The sequence below is a fragment of the Lachnellula hyalina genome (genome assembly GCF_007821495.1).
Source record: "Lachnellula hyalina strain CBS 185.66 chromosome Unknown contig00075, whole genome shotgun sequence".
Lineage (NCBI taxonomy): Eukaryota > Fungi > Ascomycota > Leotiomycetes > Helotiales > Lachnaceae > Lachnellula > Lachnellula hyalina.
Window position 1 is genome coordinate 15014 of NW_022157189.1, and position 16530 is coordinate 31543.

Sequence of the window (16530 nt, forward strand, 5' to 3'; positions counted from 1 at the left end):
TGGTCTCTTGGCTGTCCATAAGTATCAACGCCAAATGTAGATATTCCCTTCTAAAATCTTGTCCACAATAACAAAGAAAGTGCCACAATGTCCAAGCTACGAGACTCACATAGCTTAGAGACTTGTTCTCTCACCGCCAATGTCACTGCCACTGCAGATGCAAGGCCTGAGATTGTAAAGACGTGGCAATCGTAAATGATATAGATTAAGAAGTTTCAGAATATCATAAGGAAATGCCAATCAGTTTTGCGTTGTGTAACACAAAAGGAAGGCTGCATGCATATTGAACCAGATAACCTTTAACAATCCGATTTGCTCTGAGTCGATCTGTTGAATGACAGCGTTACTTGCACAATGGCATCTTACATGGTATTCTCTAGCATGATCCGGAAGTAAGACTCGGTGAGCTCGGAATACTATACTAAGAAACTTTCAACCGAAACGGGGGGGGGAGAAAAGGGGGAGATCGCTAGGAGCTTGGGCCACTTGATAAGCTCCATGTCTTGCCTTGCCCCACTTCTTAGATAGTCTCATTGTTCAACATTTTTGGCTATTCAATGTATCACAACGACTCTACAACGCACCACCGTCCAACGCCCACGGCCCACCTTTTCAATCCATCGCCACGCAATGCGAATATGTACTTCACCATTGAATATGGCTCGCCATGCACATTCACCATTGCTCGAGTGTTTGTGGCATCGACACCCTCGCTACTTGCCATCCATAAATACTACTAGGAGCTCTCTCCGCAATTCAACACCCCCGACTATTTCGAATACCTTTTCGACTCAATCATTACCGCGTTCGCCTAATTCTCTCTTTAAAATGGCACCTCACTCAAAGCAACGGCGCTTCAGTAGCTCTGCTGTTGTTCCTGATGGCACGTCTCGCTTTGCCTTTGCTTTTGAGTGAGTCTCTTCTACCACCACCTGCTCACTCGAAAGCCGACCTCTAAGAGACATCATGCTAATCAAAGCTCCTTAGTATCGATGGCGTGCTGCTGCGATCTGCTGCCCCGATTCCCGGCGCTCCCGAAGCATTGGCGTTTCTATACAACCACAATATTCCATTTATCCTTCTTACCAATGGAGGCGGAAAGCACGAAAGCGCTCGGGTCGCAGAATTGAGCAAGAAGCTGGGTGTGCCCCTCACAGAAGAGAATTTTGTCCAGTCACATACCCCCTTCAAACAGCTGGTGGGAGGCTTGCAGGATAAGACTATTTTGGTCACTGGTGGAGATGGAGACCAATGTCGACAGGTTGCCGAGCAGTAAGAGTCCTGGGTCTACAATTCTACCATGAGGATATACTGATGGATGATAAAGATACGGATTCAAGAACGTCGTCACACCTGGCGATATTATCATGGCATGCCCCGCTATCTGGCCATTCAACCAAATCTTCTCCGATTACTACAAATCCGCCACGCGGCCCCTTCCTACACCTATCGACCACACAAACCCCGCACACTCCCTAAAAATAGACGCTGTATTTGTTTTCAACGATCCACGCGACTGGGCTCTAGATACACAAATCATACTCGATTTGCTACTATCGAAGAACGGAGTTCTAGGCACAACGTCCGAGAAAAACGGCAACCCCTCCCTCCCGAATAACGGCTGGCAACAAGATGGTCAACCGCAATTATTCTTCTCTAATCCCGACCTCTTCTGGGCCACTTCATACCACATGGCGCGTCTAGGACAGGGAGGATTTCAAGCTTCACTGCAGGGAGTCTGGGACGCTACGACCAATGGTGCAGCGCTGAAACGCACTGTCATTGGGAAGCCCCACGCAGCTACATACGAATATGCGGAGCGGGTATTGAACAAATATCGAGCCCAAATGCTCGGCGCACACGGGGGAAGAGTCGGCCAGCTAGACCACGTTTTTATGGTTGGTGACAACCCAGAGAGTGATATTCGAGGCGCCAATGATTTCAAGAGTGCACATGGTACGGAGTGGACTAGTGTTCTAGTCAAAACGGGGGTCTTCCAGGATGGAACAAAACCTGCATATAAGCCAAAGGTCGTTGTTAGTGATGTTCTGGAGGCGGTGAAGTGGGCTCTTCATCAGCAAGGCTGGAAGGGCAAGGCTGAGTAGGAATCTGATCCAATGAGTGTATGGTGGATGAATAGAAAGATATGACTATTTTAGCGTTAAATTGGCGTTTCTAGAAGGAAAGCTCACGGGAACGAATGAAGAATTCTCGAACAGGACACCCTAGACATATTAATTCACAACTGTTCGGACCAGTAGAGAACTAGGTACCGTTATTCGATCTATCTTAAATTCAAGGCCCTACCCACTAACAACCCGCAGTGGTCCCATACGCGCAAAACATTAGTGTTCGGCCCCTATATTTATTAGCCTGTGGGTTAGCGCCCGAACGCTGGACTGTCTTCCTCAAGTTCCCAAGGAGGTGAGGTCTGCGATGGTTCGAAAACCAAAGGCAAACCACGCCCTTTAATCTATGAGAAACCTGGCAACTTTTGCCTAACTCACCAACCAACGCCCGCAATCCGGGATCCTAGCTGCTTGGCCTTGTCCTTGCCCTTTTCGACATGGCCATCAACCTTGTAACGACTTACCATCCAATCCTAAAATCGCACTAGATCAAGCCACTCTCTTCCTTAGCAGCATGAAAAGTTCTGTTAATATGTTACCTATCATTTCTTCCCCTCGATTCAGGTGGCAGGCATCCGCAAGATCCTATCGGATCATGAACCTGAAAAGCAGTTCTGTAGGAGACCTATAATGGCCAGACATCATTTGATGTCACAGAAGCCTAGACGCCATGGCTCATGGACGGGAGGGCGCGCGCGGGGGCGAAATAGCGCATAAAGAGGAAAAGGTTTTACATGAGGCAGCAGGAGACAGGCGTTTGATCAAGCAAAACAGCCGATTCAATTCTGCTAGAACCTATCCAATGCGTTCCTTTCTTTCTTTCACGGTCAATTAGCTAAACTTGCTGTTTTGTTTATAACTCCAAACGCTTGCTTCTTTTGTCATTTCCTGCTAAATCTAAGATTGAGAAGCCGTTATGAGGCTGCTGCCGATTTGTCTCGGATAGCAACATTCTCACAAAAAGTGCTGTGCCTACAGAGGGGTCAAAGCGACCTGAGTAGCAGGAAACCACCCTTGTACCAACCTCTGTCAAAGGTTGATATGATTCGATGAATATGTCGAGTTGAACATGAGCCCAGCAACTCTCGAAATTCTAGATGCCATGCTTTATTTTGCTGTTCTTTGTTTCTGCCCCACAGGCGTCGCAACCTGCCTACGGGGTATGCAAGAAAACAACCCTTGTAGTATTCTTCAAGCTGTCGCCTCTAAATAGGCGCGTATTTATCTATAATACAACCAGAAGCCCTCGTTCTTTCTCTTCATCATTATTCCACTCTTTGACTACATTTGAGAACGTCCAAACCTGCTCAATCCTCAAATATTTTCGTGGTCCATTCCATTCCACCACACCCCCCAACTTTCACATGATGCTCTATGAGATCCCAGAGCGGAACGAATTTATCAAAACTCGCACCGATGACTGGTGTGCTTATCTTGGATATCCTCGTGAGAAGACCTGTGGTCGATCATGGAGTAAGTTGTCGCATGCGACGGCCGCTTTTCGAAAGAGTTTCATAAAGAAGACTCCGGGCCTAGAAGAGGGGACATTTCCTATGAACACTGAAGATACAGTGGCCCTTCAATGTGCCGAGAGTTTTGCGGAGTTCCATCGCAATCTCTTTCAGTGTTCTGCCGAAGCTTTGAAACGTGGGTGGCCAACATATCCTCGAGACAAGGACAAGTAAGTATTGAAGGAACTGCACTCCTGGAAAAGAATCACGTTTCTAACTTGTTGACACAGAATTGTTCTAGGGGTGGTCACATTAATGTGCTACCAGGAGTATAACTGGAGAGGGAACGAGAACTACAAGGAGGGTCTGCGCGCAAGAGAAATGGTATTTACCCCATGTTCCCATGCTTGTGTTCTTGCTGATGAAAGTCAAAGATGGATGATATAGGAGAGGAGATAGAGGCTAGGTCCAATGATGGAATTCATAAATATCGCAAGATTCGCAGTAGAGGAACTGCGGATTCATTTTCCTCACGCCGAAACGAAACTACTGCCAAGTAAGACTCTAGCGCCTTCATCTGGAGTCTAGAAATGCTAACATTCTGCAGATATGTAACAGAGAATATTAGAGTTCATCTGGAGTACACATATCCTCTTACGGTACCACCAGTGCCCCCAGTTATCGATTTTCTATTCAAGGTAATAAATCCCCGGCTTTCTCTTAAAGCAATGTAACTTCGTTCTGGCTAACCATTTCCCGTAGGACAATCTTGACGAATTTGACCTTAATAACATAGATCCATTTGTGTTCCGATATCTACACGAGCGCTGTCTCTATCAATTACGTCCTCCGAACGAGCATGCCATCACCCATTTTGTCGACGACCTTTGCAGTCAAGTTGGGAGGAACTATAACCAAAGAAAACGTTTGCATATGGAAAGAATGTGTCAGCGCTTTGTAAACAAGATATTTTCCCACTTGCAAGAGTATAATAAGGGTGGCTTTGGTTTTCTGCACAAGGTTGATGGGGTGATCACAAAGACCCCGGAATTTGAAGCAGCTTGGAGAGCTCGACGACAAGAGTGGTTGGACACTATCCAAGGATGCGATGAAGATGACTTCCTTGAACTGCGTCGTGGTCCATTGCCCGCCCTCACTAATCACAAAAGGGTATGCTATAGACTTTTTCTTGTCAGCCTATCGTAGTCCGACACTAACAAACTTTCAGGCCAAAAGTTCCTCGCCAACAGCTGAAGCCCCTCCCAAAAAACGACACCGATCGAACCATGACCAGAACGAGAGACTACAAGGCTCAAATATCACTGTCGATCCACCCGGATTTGCGAATGCAGAAATGCACGCTTCTGTTCAGGTCAGTATCTATTCAAATCCTCCTCCCAAGCTTAGGAACAAGAACTAATATAAAGTTCAGGAACCGCGAGCCGATCAATTCAACGAAACGCATAAGTCTAATGATGGTCTTCCTCGTGATACCTGGGATTGGTCTAGCTCTATCTCCCCCCTCCTACGAATTCCGTTCCAGATCCCACATCATCTACTTCTGCAATGGATATCGAACCATCCGAACAAATCGAGTCATCTGCGACTTTTTCACCATTGGCGCAAGAGAGACCTATATCCACTCCCACTGTCCCAAGCATATCTACCGAAAATGAGCTCCTACCATGGGATGGCACCCTCTGTGACAGGTCCGAATCATCTAGAAGCGCTGTAGCTCCTATCGTCGAAGCATCGGAAATATTTCGAGCCAGCTTGCAAAAGCTGAAGTCTTCCGCGACGATCGAACCTACGCTACCACCTAGATCCAGCGAAAATGATCGGCAAATTATCAACTCGGCGCTTGCTCATAATGAGGCCAGTATTTCTGCAGACTCCAACAACAATATTTCTACAAGTACTAGGTCCTCTCCAGCTGTAGAATGTCTCCCCAGTGCCTCTAACCCCACAAATAGCGGTCAAAGGCGGCCGGACAACATCATTTTATCTGCAAGCATAGAGGAATCTCTCAGACCAGTGCCTGCTCAGACCCAGTCTATTTCGGCCGCTGTCTGTCATAACAACACATCACTACCAAACCCAATCAGCCGATCTGACTCAGTCAATATGCCAGCGACCAGTGTGGAGCACACGCCTCCGCCATCCAATGTCCCAGACTCCATAGATCTCACAGTCGTGAATGAGGCACCAAGCAGGCCCTACGCACTTAACCGCTCGGCTCTCCAAACCCGCCAGCCTATTCAATCAAACGGAGCCCCGGTTGTCGCAAACGGAAACTCGATTAAACCTGTCACTCCTAAGAAGCCAACTCTCCAATTCGCTATTCAAGGCGTAGACGGCATTCCAGACGACGATCCCGCAGCTCTAGTTTCCTTCGAACAACTCTCTGATTTCAGCCTCGCAGACATTTTCACTCTGGTCGCAACCCGCTCCGGGCAACCACTTGAAGAAGCTCTCGCACAAGTGACCTTTATATGTCAATGGGACGATATGACCGCACTTGTCGCGAATAGAGATGCTGAAGAAGAGGCGTGGAAAAAGATACAGCGTAAGCTGAAGTCCATTCTCAAGAATGAGCCGCGGCGGTATCCGAGGAAGACAATGTTTTTGGTGTTCGTTTATGTGGGAGATTATACGGTTTTGAAGGTGGATCCCGACGATAACGAGGGATGAGGAATTTGGAAATATAGGCGATGGCGAGGGGATGATTAGTATGTTTTATTAATGAATGGGTGGATTTATATCTGCTATCTGGTATTCAAAAGGATTTAGAATGCAATTAAAGATATTCCTAAATACTGTTGGTATACACATAGTGCACTGGTCTGGCCTAGTATTCTCGTACTCGACCGAGTTTATCGGTGGTTACGTGGTTGCACTTCTGGGTGTAGAAAAGGTTTCTAGCTAAGGTTGCGGCGATGAAGTGAAAGGCCTCATCGCTGCCTAGTCATCGATACTAAGGTCACGTGTTAGACGTGACATATATCCCAACCAATACTGAACTAGTACGTAGCAAATTTCGCGAAGGCTTTCTCCAGATCCATCCTGAAATTCCTCTCCTCCTCACTACCCCTCATCCTTTCTCGCGCGCCTAGCTTAGCCGTGGCACTCTGGATATCAGCCTAGTCCTAGCAATCGGTTTCCAATCCCCTTGGCTTGGCATGGCGGCTACGGCGGTGATTGGCTTGGATACTCAGCTTGCTTCCGCGGGATGGTCATTGCATATTTACTATGTTCTTCTCCTAGTGTAAATTGATATGCACATGGAGTTTCACTCGGGTTGCTTCCCCGGTAGTCGATATGATATATCATTTTATATACAGCTAATCAAGTACAGTACCATAGAGAGCTTTAGTAAGCGTGTGTTACGCCGGGGCCGGGGAAGGATACCGGATAGCCGACCTAAAGTATAATTCGCACATCTGATACTATAAGCGCTTATAATAGTTATAGCTATACCTCTAGGCTACTAAAAGCCTGGGTTATTCTTTATTATCGTTCTTAAGCTCTAGTGTTAGTATCACAGATGTCGTGATAATCACTTCGTACTACTAGCTAGTAAAGAGTGGTCTTCGCGGTTGGTTGTTCTTGATTGATGTCTAGAAGTGGAAAGGGGAGACGCGAAGAGGTGGTGGCCTCTTCGCTGACTAAGCTAGGTCACATGACTAGAAAGGTCGGGATACAGCCCTTATCCTAACAAAAACAATTGATTTAATAATATTATATCATCTCTATACTCTACTGTACTGCAGAGGGACTTAGAGAGAGAAAAGCCGATACGTTATGCTGTACTTCGTAGTAAGCTGCCGAGGAAGAATTATGCTTAGCGTCTTGGCATTATTTATGCTATGCAAAAGTTGGGCCATTTCAGCTGCACCCTACCTCACGTGACAAAAACTCGGAATATAATCATTTGAAAGTGAATTTAAGATATCATTATAGACTCCTTCAAAGCGCATTCAAAGAATTACGATCAAGTTGACGCAGAGCCACGTGTCGAAATATCAAAGGGGCCTTACTGCGCCCTATATCCTCTGGCTGTATCTACTGCGGCGGGCAACTTATATCGCGCACGCCACCTGACCTTCCTCATATTAATACGATCAAATCAACCCCACTTCTAAAGCAAAGCTGTGATAATCAATAGATCAATTGTGGTTTAACCTCCAAGATGTCAATCCCACAATATATCCATCCCCATTTCCAGCAAATGGGCGCGAAACGTCCAGCTAGTCACGGACTACCACGAACGCTCCGGTCGAACCATCGAGAACCACTGAAAACAAAACTGAAGTGCCCAAACTCTTCTCCGTGGTTTAACTTGAATCGATATCCAATCCATCAACAGGTGCAAGCCAATCTCTTCAAATTGCCCTTGGAAATCCGACGCCAGATTTACGGGGAAGTGATTAGAACATGGGGACCAGGAGATGGATTTCATATCATTCAGGCCCAACAACTAAATCGCATACGTCCTGCTTATATTGGAGATGTCCGACTGGCGTTCGTGCTTTGCGAGTGTCCTTCGAAGGGCACCGTTGTTGGTAAAGCCGTGCTGTCAAACGATGGCTCAAACATCATACAAAACCCATCAAAATTCCACTCCTGGAAAGAGCACGATATCAATAGTGTAATCGTTACGAACAGCTGGTGCGGTAATGATATTTCTGTCATTAGTCCGCTAGTTGACGGCTTGCCGAAAAACCGTGTTTCTATTTTCTTGAGTTGTCGACGACTGTAAGTTCAACCATCGCATAGTTCTACCATATGAAATAGGTTCCATGAAGATCTTCTAACACGTCTTGGACCAGTTATTCCGAGGCTATTGAAGTATTGTACTCATCATATAGCTTTTCGCTAACAGGCCTTGAGGCTACCCATCGTTTTCTATCAACTGTCCCACCACAGTCCCTAGGAAATATCCGATTTCTAGACCTCATGTCAATCCAGGTTCCTGATTTCTACACAACCCGCACTACATCTAGTATGCGCAAGGATTTAGCAGAAATTAAACGATATTACCAGGCGTCGGAAGAAGAATGGCTGCACGTTTGCTCGATTCTTTCGTCTATGAAAGCCCTGAAGGCTTTGCGTATCAAAATCAATAGCTCTCATCTCGGCTTTGATCTAGAGCCTTTATTTCTCCAACCTCTGATGGACATCGAGTTGAAGGGAGGAAATTTCATGCTTGAAGTTCCACGTCCTTTCCGAGTTGGTACGTCGAATGGCAAGCACATCGCAAGGGAAGATGGGACAGTTCCGTTCACGATCGAGAGGGGATTTCAGATCGAGCGCCATGTTACGACCCGAATTGAGGACGTTATCAATTCCCGATCTCGTACACCCTACAGGAGACAACTCCGGCTAAATGATTCGCTCCTTCTTTGTTGTTCTTTTACGGCCGCGAGAAATATAGCTTCTATGTTGAAAGATGTAGTGTATAGGTTGAGATCCAAAGCGGAGGAAAAGATGGCATTCTATAAAGATTGCTACAAGGAGGGGGCAAGATTAAAGTAGAAGGATCTTAGCAGGTAATGTGCTCACTGGAGTCTTAACATCAGGTAAAAGCTATCATCCATTTCTTCCGAGTGTGGTAGATGCCACATTGGGGCAGGGCCATGAGACGTGGCCATCTGCGTATAATATTTAATGTCTTCGCAACATGTGGCGTCCATGATATATTCCGCATTCTGGACTTACTCGATACACTTATCCTGGCACTATTACTATATCAAGCCCGTTGCCTTTTCTTTGCGGCTCTCACCTTCCTCAGAATACTTACCTTTCGCTCCACCGGGACTTTCTTGAACATATTCCAATTTTCCACTGTCTTCCATTTCCCACGCATAATTGGTGGGGGGACTGCACTCGCACCCCACTCAAGCAAAAGATCCACCACCTCCTCTCTCCCATGTGCCACCGCGAAAGTCAATGGCGAGATGGCAGCCTTTCCAGTCCCCTGACTCCCCTCAAGAGAAGCTCTTCGATTCAGCAATGTCCTGCAGACCTCTATATGGCCTAATGCAGAAGCCCGCATCAACGCCGTGAGCCCCGACAAGTCTTTGGCATCAATGTTAGCGCCATATTGAAGCAATAGTTCCAATACATCACATTTAGCAAGGACTACTGCAACTGTTAGTGGAGTGAGGTCCTTCTCGTCTTTTTCGGCTCCTTGGATGCCGCCCTGAATATCAACGTTCGCTCCATGTTTGAGTAGAATCTCACACAGAGCTCTTCCATCTCCCCGCTTCTGTTGCGCGGCAGAGACGAGAGATGCTCCAAATGTTCCTTCTTTGGCATTTGGGTCTGCGCCGGCTGCGAGAAGGATCTTAACGCATCTCATAGAACCGGCCATGGCAGCAATTTGGAGAGCAGTTCCTTGTCCGCTAGGGAGATCCACTGGCACCTTGAGTGAGAGAATGTAGGCTATGAGATTGTACATTCCATTTGAGGCTGCCACATGCAAGGCAGTCGAAGCATACTTACCACTAGCGGAGGTAATGCTTACACCACTATCTAGTAGGACTTTGAATACTCCGACATTGCCGCATTCAACGGCTACTAAGAGCGGAGTCATATCCCGTTGGTCTTTGGGTTCGAGGTTCGCGCCATGTTGTATGAGAGTTCTGGCGCCTTCTTCAAGGTTGAGATGAGCGGCTACATGGAGAGGAGTATAGCCCAAGTGAACCAGGTCGCCATGCGCATTAAGGAGTTCACTATCCTTTGCAAAGTGGCCGACCCTATCCTGATCGTTTTCCTTGAGTGCTTGAATCAGGTGGTCGTCTCCTTTTGCGACGGTGGGATCGACGTAATTTTACCCTGCATGGAGACCTGACCAAGACTTGACATATCTTTTGACAAGCTCCACCTTGTGAATTAAACATATCTCGTCGCATGCGTAGCACTTTTGGCAGACACAGGTGATATTCCAAGACTGGCTGCATCTCAAACAGCCATAATGATGCTCGACAGGTCCAATTAAGGCTTTGCAGCGAGTGCACTCGATATCTGTTCGTCGGAGTGAGACGTTTGCTGCCTCTTTATTGAACTCTTCTGTCATCAATTTCAGGGTCTCATTGCCTGGTGCATTAAGAACACTAGTCTGGAGTGCTGCGTTTGCACCACTTGATGAATAGGGAGGTGGGGAAGTGCCTATATCAAGAGCACTGAGCTGTTAGGATCCCCTGCTTAGTAACTGAAGCTGCTTGATATCAAATAACTAGAAGATGAACTTACCTGGCTTTCAGGAGCTAAAGTCCCATTCTCAGAAAGAACTATTTCTTCGGAAACCATTTTTGCTGCTCTAATAATGCTTAGGATACTGACTAACTTTCGCAAGATGCTATTCTTTTCAGCATGAGAAATAATATAGGAAATCACTAGATAATATCGGTAATAAAACAGGATTTTGAAAAGAGTTGGTGGTGACTTAGCGCTTATGAAACCCTTGCCACCTATCAGGTAGAAGACCTCGGGTAGGGTAGGCTGCATGGTGTGATCATCGTACGTACATTGGAAGAAGTAGCATTGCACAGGGGACAGGGGCATAGCACGTGCCGTGACTGAAAATGGTTCGATACACAGGACGCATTGCTTCATATCGAGTTAGAAGTAAGACTATGAACAGCTACATCTAAGCCTTGAACAAGAGGCGTGAAAAACGAGCATCTCCATACTTGTTCGGTCTTTGACCGTGCGAGAGGCACGCAGATCAAACCTAGCTAGGGATCATTCAGACGTGTACGACCTTCATAGAAGCCTCATTATCTTCCACCGCTGCATTGACAAGCACTGTCCTCTCTGCTTTTCTTCTCCCGAATATTATTCCAGCCCAGCTCCAACCTAATGTCAGTGCCATGATCACAACCTTCAAGAAACCCGGAAAGTCGTATCCATATTGAATCAAATCCCACGTTAAAGTCTCCTGTCCCCTGCCTTGGTGAATGTGGCCAAACACTACCACACGCGGTTTGCTCCGCCACAGCTCAAGCAGCAGCCACTCACATCCCTTCCCTCCAAGGTCTAGATGTCCCTTTGGCGGCCCATGGGTCAAAATGATATCCGTTCCATCTGGTATGCGATCCTTCCACACGTCCCGTATCGGCGGATACTGGAACGCAAAGGTTCCACATTGAGGGGTAAGAGGTGATCCAAAGAATGTGAGGTTGCGCTTCCGGACAGTGATCGTTGTAGAGTTCCCGTTCAGATACTTAATACCACCCCAATTAAGTTGATGTCGGCGGTCAACATCGCCAGGCTCGACTCGATAGGGATGGTCAGTGATAAATTCTTCGTCCAGGAGGGTGTCGTGATTCCCGCCTATGACAACCTTATGTGGATGTGGTAACGTGTTGATCCAGTCCAGTTGGGCCTGAAGCTCTGTAAAGGTGCCTTTATTAGTCAGGTCGCCCGCATGCACGAGAATATCGCCATTGGGGATTCCAGAGGGGGTGCTATTGTGCGTGTCGGAGATGCAGACCAGTGCTATCAAATCCCTGACTTCGTCTCCTACACCGGCCACCGCTGTCGATGAATGAGTCGGCGGTGTTGATGCAATGCGCGGCCGGTGCGCATAGAGCCAATTAGCTATGAAGCGTGATGGACTAGACCTGAATTGCTGAAATGCCGTGAGAGGAGGAATCGCCGTTAGGGCAAGTGGCGCAGATATCTGAAGCTTGGGTGCCATGACGAATTGATTGTTCTACCGGAATATTGAAGCGCCTGTCTTAGAGCGAGCTCCAGAGGCGATGACTTGAGATTCACAGATTCTTCACCGCAACTTTCGGGTGCAGTGAGGAAAAAAATTGGAGAGTGACGCCAAATTAGGTGGTGATATTGTGATTAACCATAGAATTTCGGATTTTCCGGCAGTAAAAGGCTGTGGCCTACATAGTTGAGGAAAACGGAGGTCGACAATCTGCGGAGGTTGTGGATGTTGGTTTCATGCATGAACCTATCTCATCGCAGGAGCAGTAAGTCTTCACCTGTGTGGCGGTTAAGCGCCAGCCGTCCCTGTGATAGTTAGGATAATAGCTAGCAAGGCGATGCCGCAGAGCATTGAAGACCCATCGTATCAATTCCATATAACTATTTCTATTTCAGGTCTGGTTGGCCGACTTATGAACCGCCGGCCACAATTATAACCTTTCTGACTTCGAGATCGAGGCTGGCGCTTAACGATGCATCGGCATCCAATTGTGAAGTATAAAGCAGGCAACCAACTAGGTGTAATAAGGCTCATCAGAACTCGTAATTGTTGGTAACAATAAGCCCCGGCGGCAATGCTTACGTATAAAACTCGCAGACAAGCCAGATCCAGGCCCTTCCCCCTTCACATCTATTGAACTAAGCCAGCTGAGACTAAAGTCAGTCTATTAAGGTGGGCCTTGAAGCTATCGGATTGAATTAGGCTAACGTTACAACAGTCATCGTCATGGGCTGTGGGCACTCCAAACCAAAGCCAGCTCGGCCGGGACAGGTTCAACGTTCAGGGCAGAACACTGCCAGTATGCCAACGGGTGGGGCCCGTCATGGTTCCACCAACATACCGAGATGCTAGTGGCAGGCCCATCACCCACCAAGTCTTCGATCTTGACCGAGACACCATCATTCGAGCCTTAGATCATATGGGCCAGTATCTGGATCAACTGGGTGTCAATGCAACCGTCATAACCGTTGGAGGAGCAGTAAACACTGTCTATCTCCAATCCAGACGCGCCACACATGATGTCGACTTCTTCCTTGCTACTCCCACTGCTGCAGAGCATACTGTCATCCACGAAGCAGCTCGGTCAGCCGCGCACAGCGAACGCTCGCAGCGAGGGGAAATCGGCGCCAATTGGTTCAATAATGCAACCCAGCTACTCATGGGTCGTGACATTCAGGCACGTCTTGCTCAGAGTGCACTACAGCAAAATGTCATTGTGCACCAGTATAGAGGTCCGAGGGGAGGAATCGTAGTATATGCGGCTCCCTGGGCTTATGCATTCTGCGGAAAGTTGAATCGGTTATGCGAGTCCAACGCTAGGCCTTATGATATTGCCGACGCAGTCTCTTATCTTCATCAGTATCTTCTAGCCAACAGTCGTCGGACAGTGAGTGCCAATGAAATCAAACAATGGTGTAGAGACTTCGGGAAAAAGGTTACTGATGGAGTACTGGATCAACTCAACAACGGATATAAGACAACATATGGGACACGGCCTATTTCGAGGCCGTAAATCGGATTGGTCCAGTGTTAAACGTCTGGTCTTGTGTCGTTTGTAAATTAGACGTAATCTTTAGTCGTAGGCGTGGGGACCGGGTAGAACTGATAATTTATATGGAATGGATATGTGGCTGCAATATCAATATATTCTTCTTCGCAAATTCTTGAGATGTCCTGTGATCGTCGAAACTATCGATCGAGACAAATTCCCGCAGATCATTGTTCCAGTGTGGTGTCTTCAACAACTGTTTGCAAGGAGGCACGCAACTTGCCCAATCCGGCTCCTTTTCGTACTCCCGCTCTCGGGCCCGCCATTTATCCAATTGATCCCTGGTGAAAATTGCAGGCGCATCCCGTGGCAACCCTAGTTCGATCCTCTTGTTGAACGCAAGCACTAAGAGTGCTGGAATGACGGCTAGAATGGCATAGCGCTCAGGATCTGGGTCTTTAGGATCAGGAATTTCGCAGACCGGCCAACTAGGTTGAAACCAGAAGGCTTCAAGCTCGTTCCGCATCTCAATATTCTGGTCCAGTATGATGTGCTCGTATAGACGATAAAGAGCTGCAAGGGGCGTATCCACTTCGCGGTCGATCCGGCGTCACAAGATGGGGACTTCGTGAATCTCGCGACCCCGGAGTAGTTCGCGAGGCGGAGGAGGGAGGTCGCTTATGTTAGTATTGGATGTGTCGGTTTTCGAGGTCGATGTTGCGGAACGCTTCCATGGAGAGAGTCTTCCTAAGTACGATAGTATGCTCTTCATTGGCGAGTATAACACGTGCGGTGTTGCCTCCCTGATGGTTGTCGGATGGAGAGGGCTGCGGGAGTAGTGTGAGAGGGTTGAGGTTAAGACGAAACGCACGAGACGGAAGATAAAGTTAAATGATAAGACTGAATTACGAATCACGTGCAAATGGGGTCGTGTCCAGAATCGGGTCCGGCAGGTGAGCGAGAATGGATACTATCACAATATAACAATACTATACTTATTAGTGATATTCAAAAAAAAATTCGGAAGAGAATTAGATTACAGCAGCCACCCTCCGTACTATACATAAGACAGAAGGATCCTAAATAGCAGTAGGTATATCACGTGTTGTGGTTGAAAAGGTCCCCGAAATATATCGCTCGAAATTAAGGCAGAACTATTAATAGCTGCATTTGAGGTTCCAGCATAACTCTAGACTCTATAATATTAGTTGAAGGAGGGGACACGTCGGACGAACCCCCTACAAATGTAAAAGGTGGGGTTCTCGTGGATTTCTAGTCAGTGGGAGTGGGTACTTTTGAACGTCCATTTCATACGTATGCTAAAATGCACCTAGCGACCACTAAGCAGTGGATGGTTTGCGTGCAGGGGGTCGCTTTAACATGTTCCACCCTTTTACTATACCTCTAAAGCCTGCAATAGAGTCTGGACCTATTTGAAGTATATTTCTGCTTTTTTGGATTCTCGTTTATACTTCGTATACTAGATGTAAAAATGGCACTTATTACCATCAACTTTCAATATCTTATGCTGTCTAGTATATAGAAAATCAACCCTGTTTTTCTCTATACCCCGAGGCTTCTTTAGTAGCGACTTCTTATAGAGAAGACTATTAAATACTATAAGTTATATTAGATAATCTAGGCGGAGTCGAAGCACAACTGAACCATCTTACGAATGGAGTTAGCCCTTGAAATCCAAAACGAGGCGATCACGTGACTGGTAACTCTGCACCTGAAAAACATCGTTCGTACGAGGCACAATGAGAGTAGTATAATACCTTGCTATATTCATGTCCTAGAGTGGAAACTCTTCATACTAGTAACTATTACATCATGTTTGCAGGGATTTGGGCCCTTGTTTTTAGTCGCTCTTTAAATAACGTTCTAGGTCGCGACTACCAGAACCACACCACACTAATCTTGCCAAACCACCAGAGATCGAATTCTCCTCTTTCTTCATCCCCTTTCATATTTCAACCATCTAAGACGCGTACATCATCTAAAGCCATGGCATTACCACAACAAGCAGACGAAGACTATAATCTCCCAAGCGAAGAACGGCTCAGCCTTTTACAGCGCTTACAGGATGCATTTGGAGATGGACCGCCTCATTTCTGGGCAGCATGTCACTTATGTGACACGAAAATGCTACTGGTATTAGTCCAGGTTGCTGAGATAGGTCCGGAAGCGATTCGTGTTATTGCTGGACAAAGCCGTGCAATGGTGAGATGCTGTAAGTATCTGGTCTCATGTTCTTCCCTGTACAATAGCTAATGCTTTATAGGAAATCAATCTGCCCAGGTATCGTCACGTACAACAACACCGCAAATGTCACCAATGCCTCAGGAGATACTGCGACCAGGATCTGCAGCGTCTTCCCATAGGGGCTCACTACAAGACACCGATTCCCCACCTGCAAAGAGGCTTAAAACTAGCATATCTCGATCTGGGTCAGTACGAGATAGCGTAAGCTTAATATGCTCTACTCCTTACTTTCTAGCCTTGTTCATAACATGTCATAGGTCGCTCAACGAGATAATCATTGCTGTGTGCTTACTGGTCAGCCATCTATTGATATCGCGGAAATTTACCCCTTTTGCCTTATAGAAGAGGAATCAGATGCCTTTGGCACGAGACATAGCTTCTGGCATATGTTAAGCAATTTCTGGCCGAAAGAAAAGATTGCAGCTTGGGAAGCAGAAATATTCCCAAATGGTGAACATAATCTAGGCATCG

At 46.8% G+C, this 16530-nt stretch overlaps 3 protein-coding genes across 3 annotated transcripts; 1 reads left to right on the forward strand and 2 right to left on the reverse strand.

The window, feature by feature from the left end:
- Positions 1-828: 828 nt before the first annotated feature.
- LHYA1_G005516 (putative CDP-alcohol phosphatidyltransferase class-I family protein) lies at positions 829-2105 on the forward strand (the record flags this gene model as incomplete). The annotated part of the gene is made up of 3 exons (XM_031150460.1): positions 829-911; positions 988-1272; positions 1328-2105. 3 exons carry the CDS (start codon positions 829-831, stop codon positions 2103-2105), a joined length of 1146 nt encoding a protein of 381 aa, XP_031004996.1.
- Positions 2106-11330: 9225 nt separating this feature from the next.
- rglC_2 (putative rhamnogalacturonate lyase C) lies at positions 11331-12284 on the reverse strand (the record flags this gene model as incomplete). The annotated part of the gene is made up of 1 exon (XM_031150461.1): positions 11331-12284. One exon carries the CDS (start codon positions 12282-12284, stop codon positions 11331-11333), a length of 954 nt encoding a protein of 317 aa, XP_031004995.1.
- A 1631-nt stretch (positions 12285-13915) lies between these two features.
- Positions 13916-14320, reverse strand: LHYA1_G005518 (uncharacterized protein; the record flags this gene model as incomplete). The annotated part of the gene is made up of 1 exon (XM_031150462.1): positions 13916-14320. The coding sequence occupies one exon, from the start codon at positions 14318-14320 to the stop codon at positions 13916-13918; it is 405 nt and encodes a 134-aa protein (XP_031005001.1).
- Between the last annotated feature and the right edge of the window lie 2210 nt (positions 14321-16530).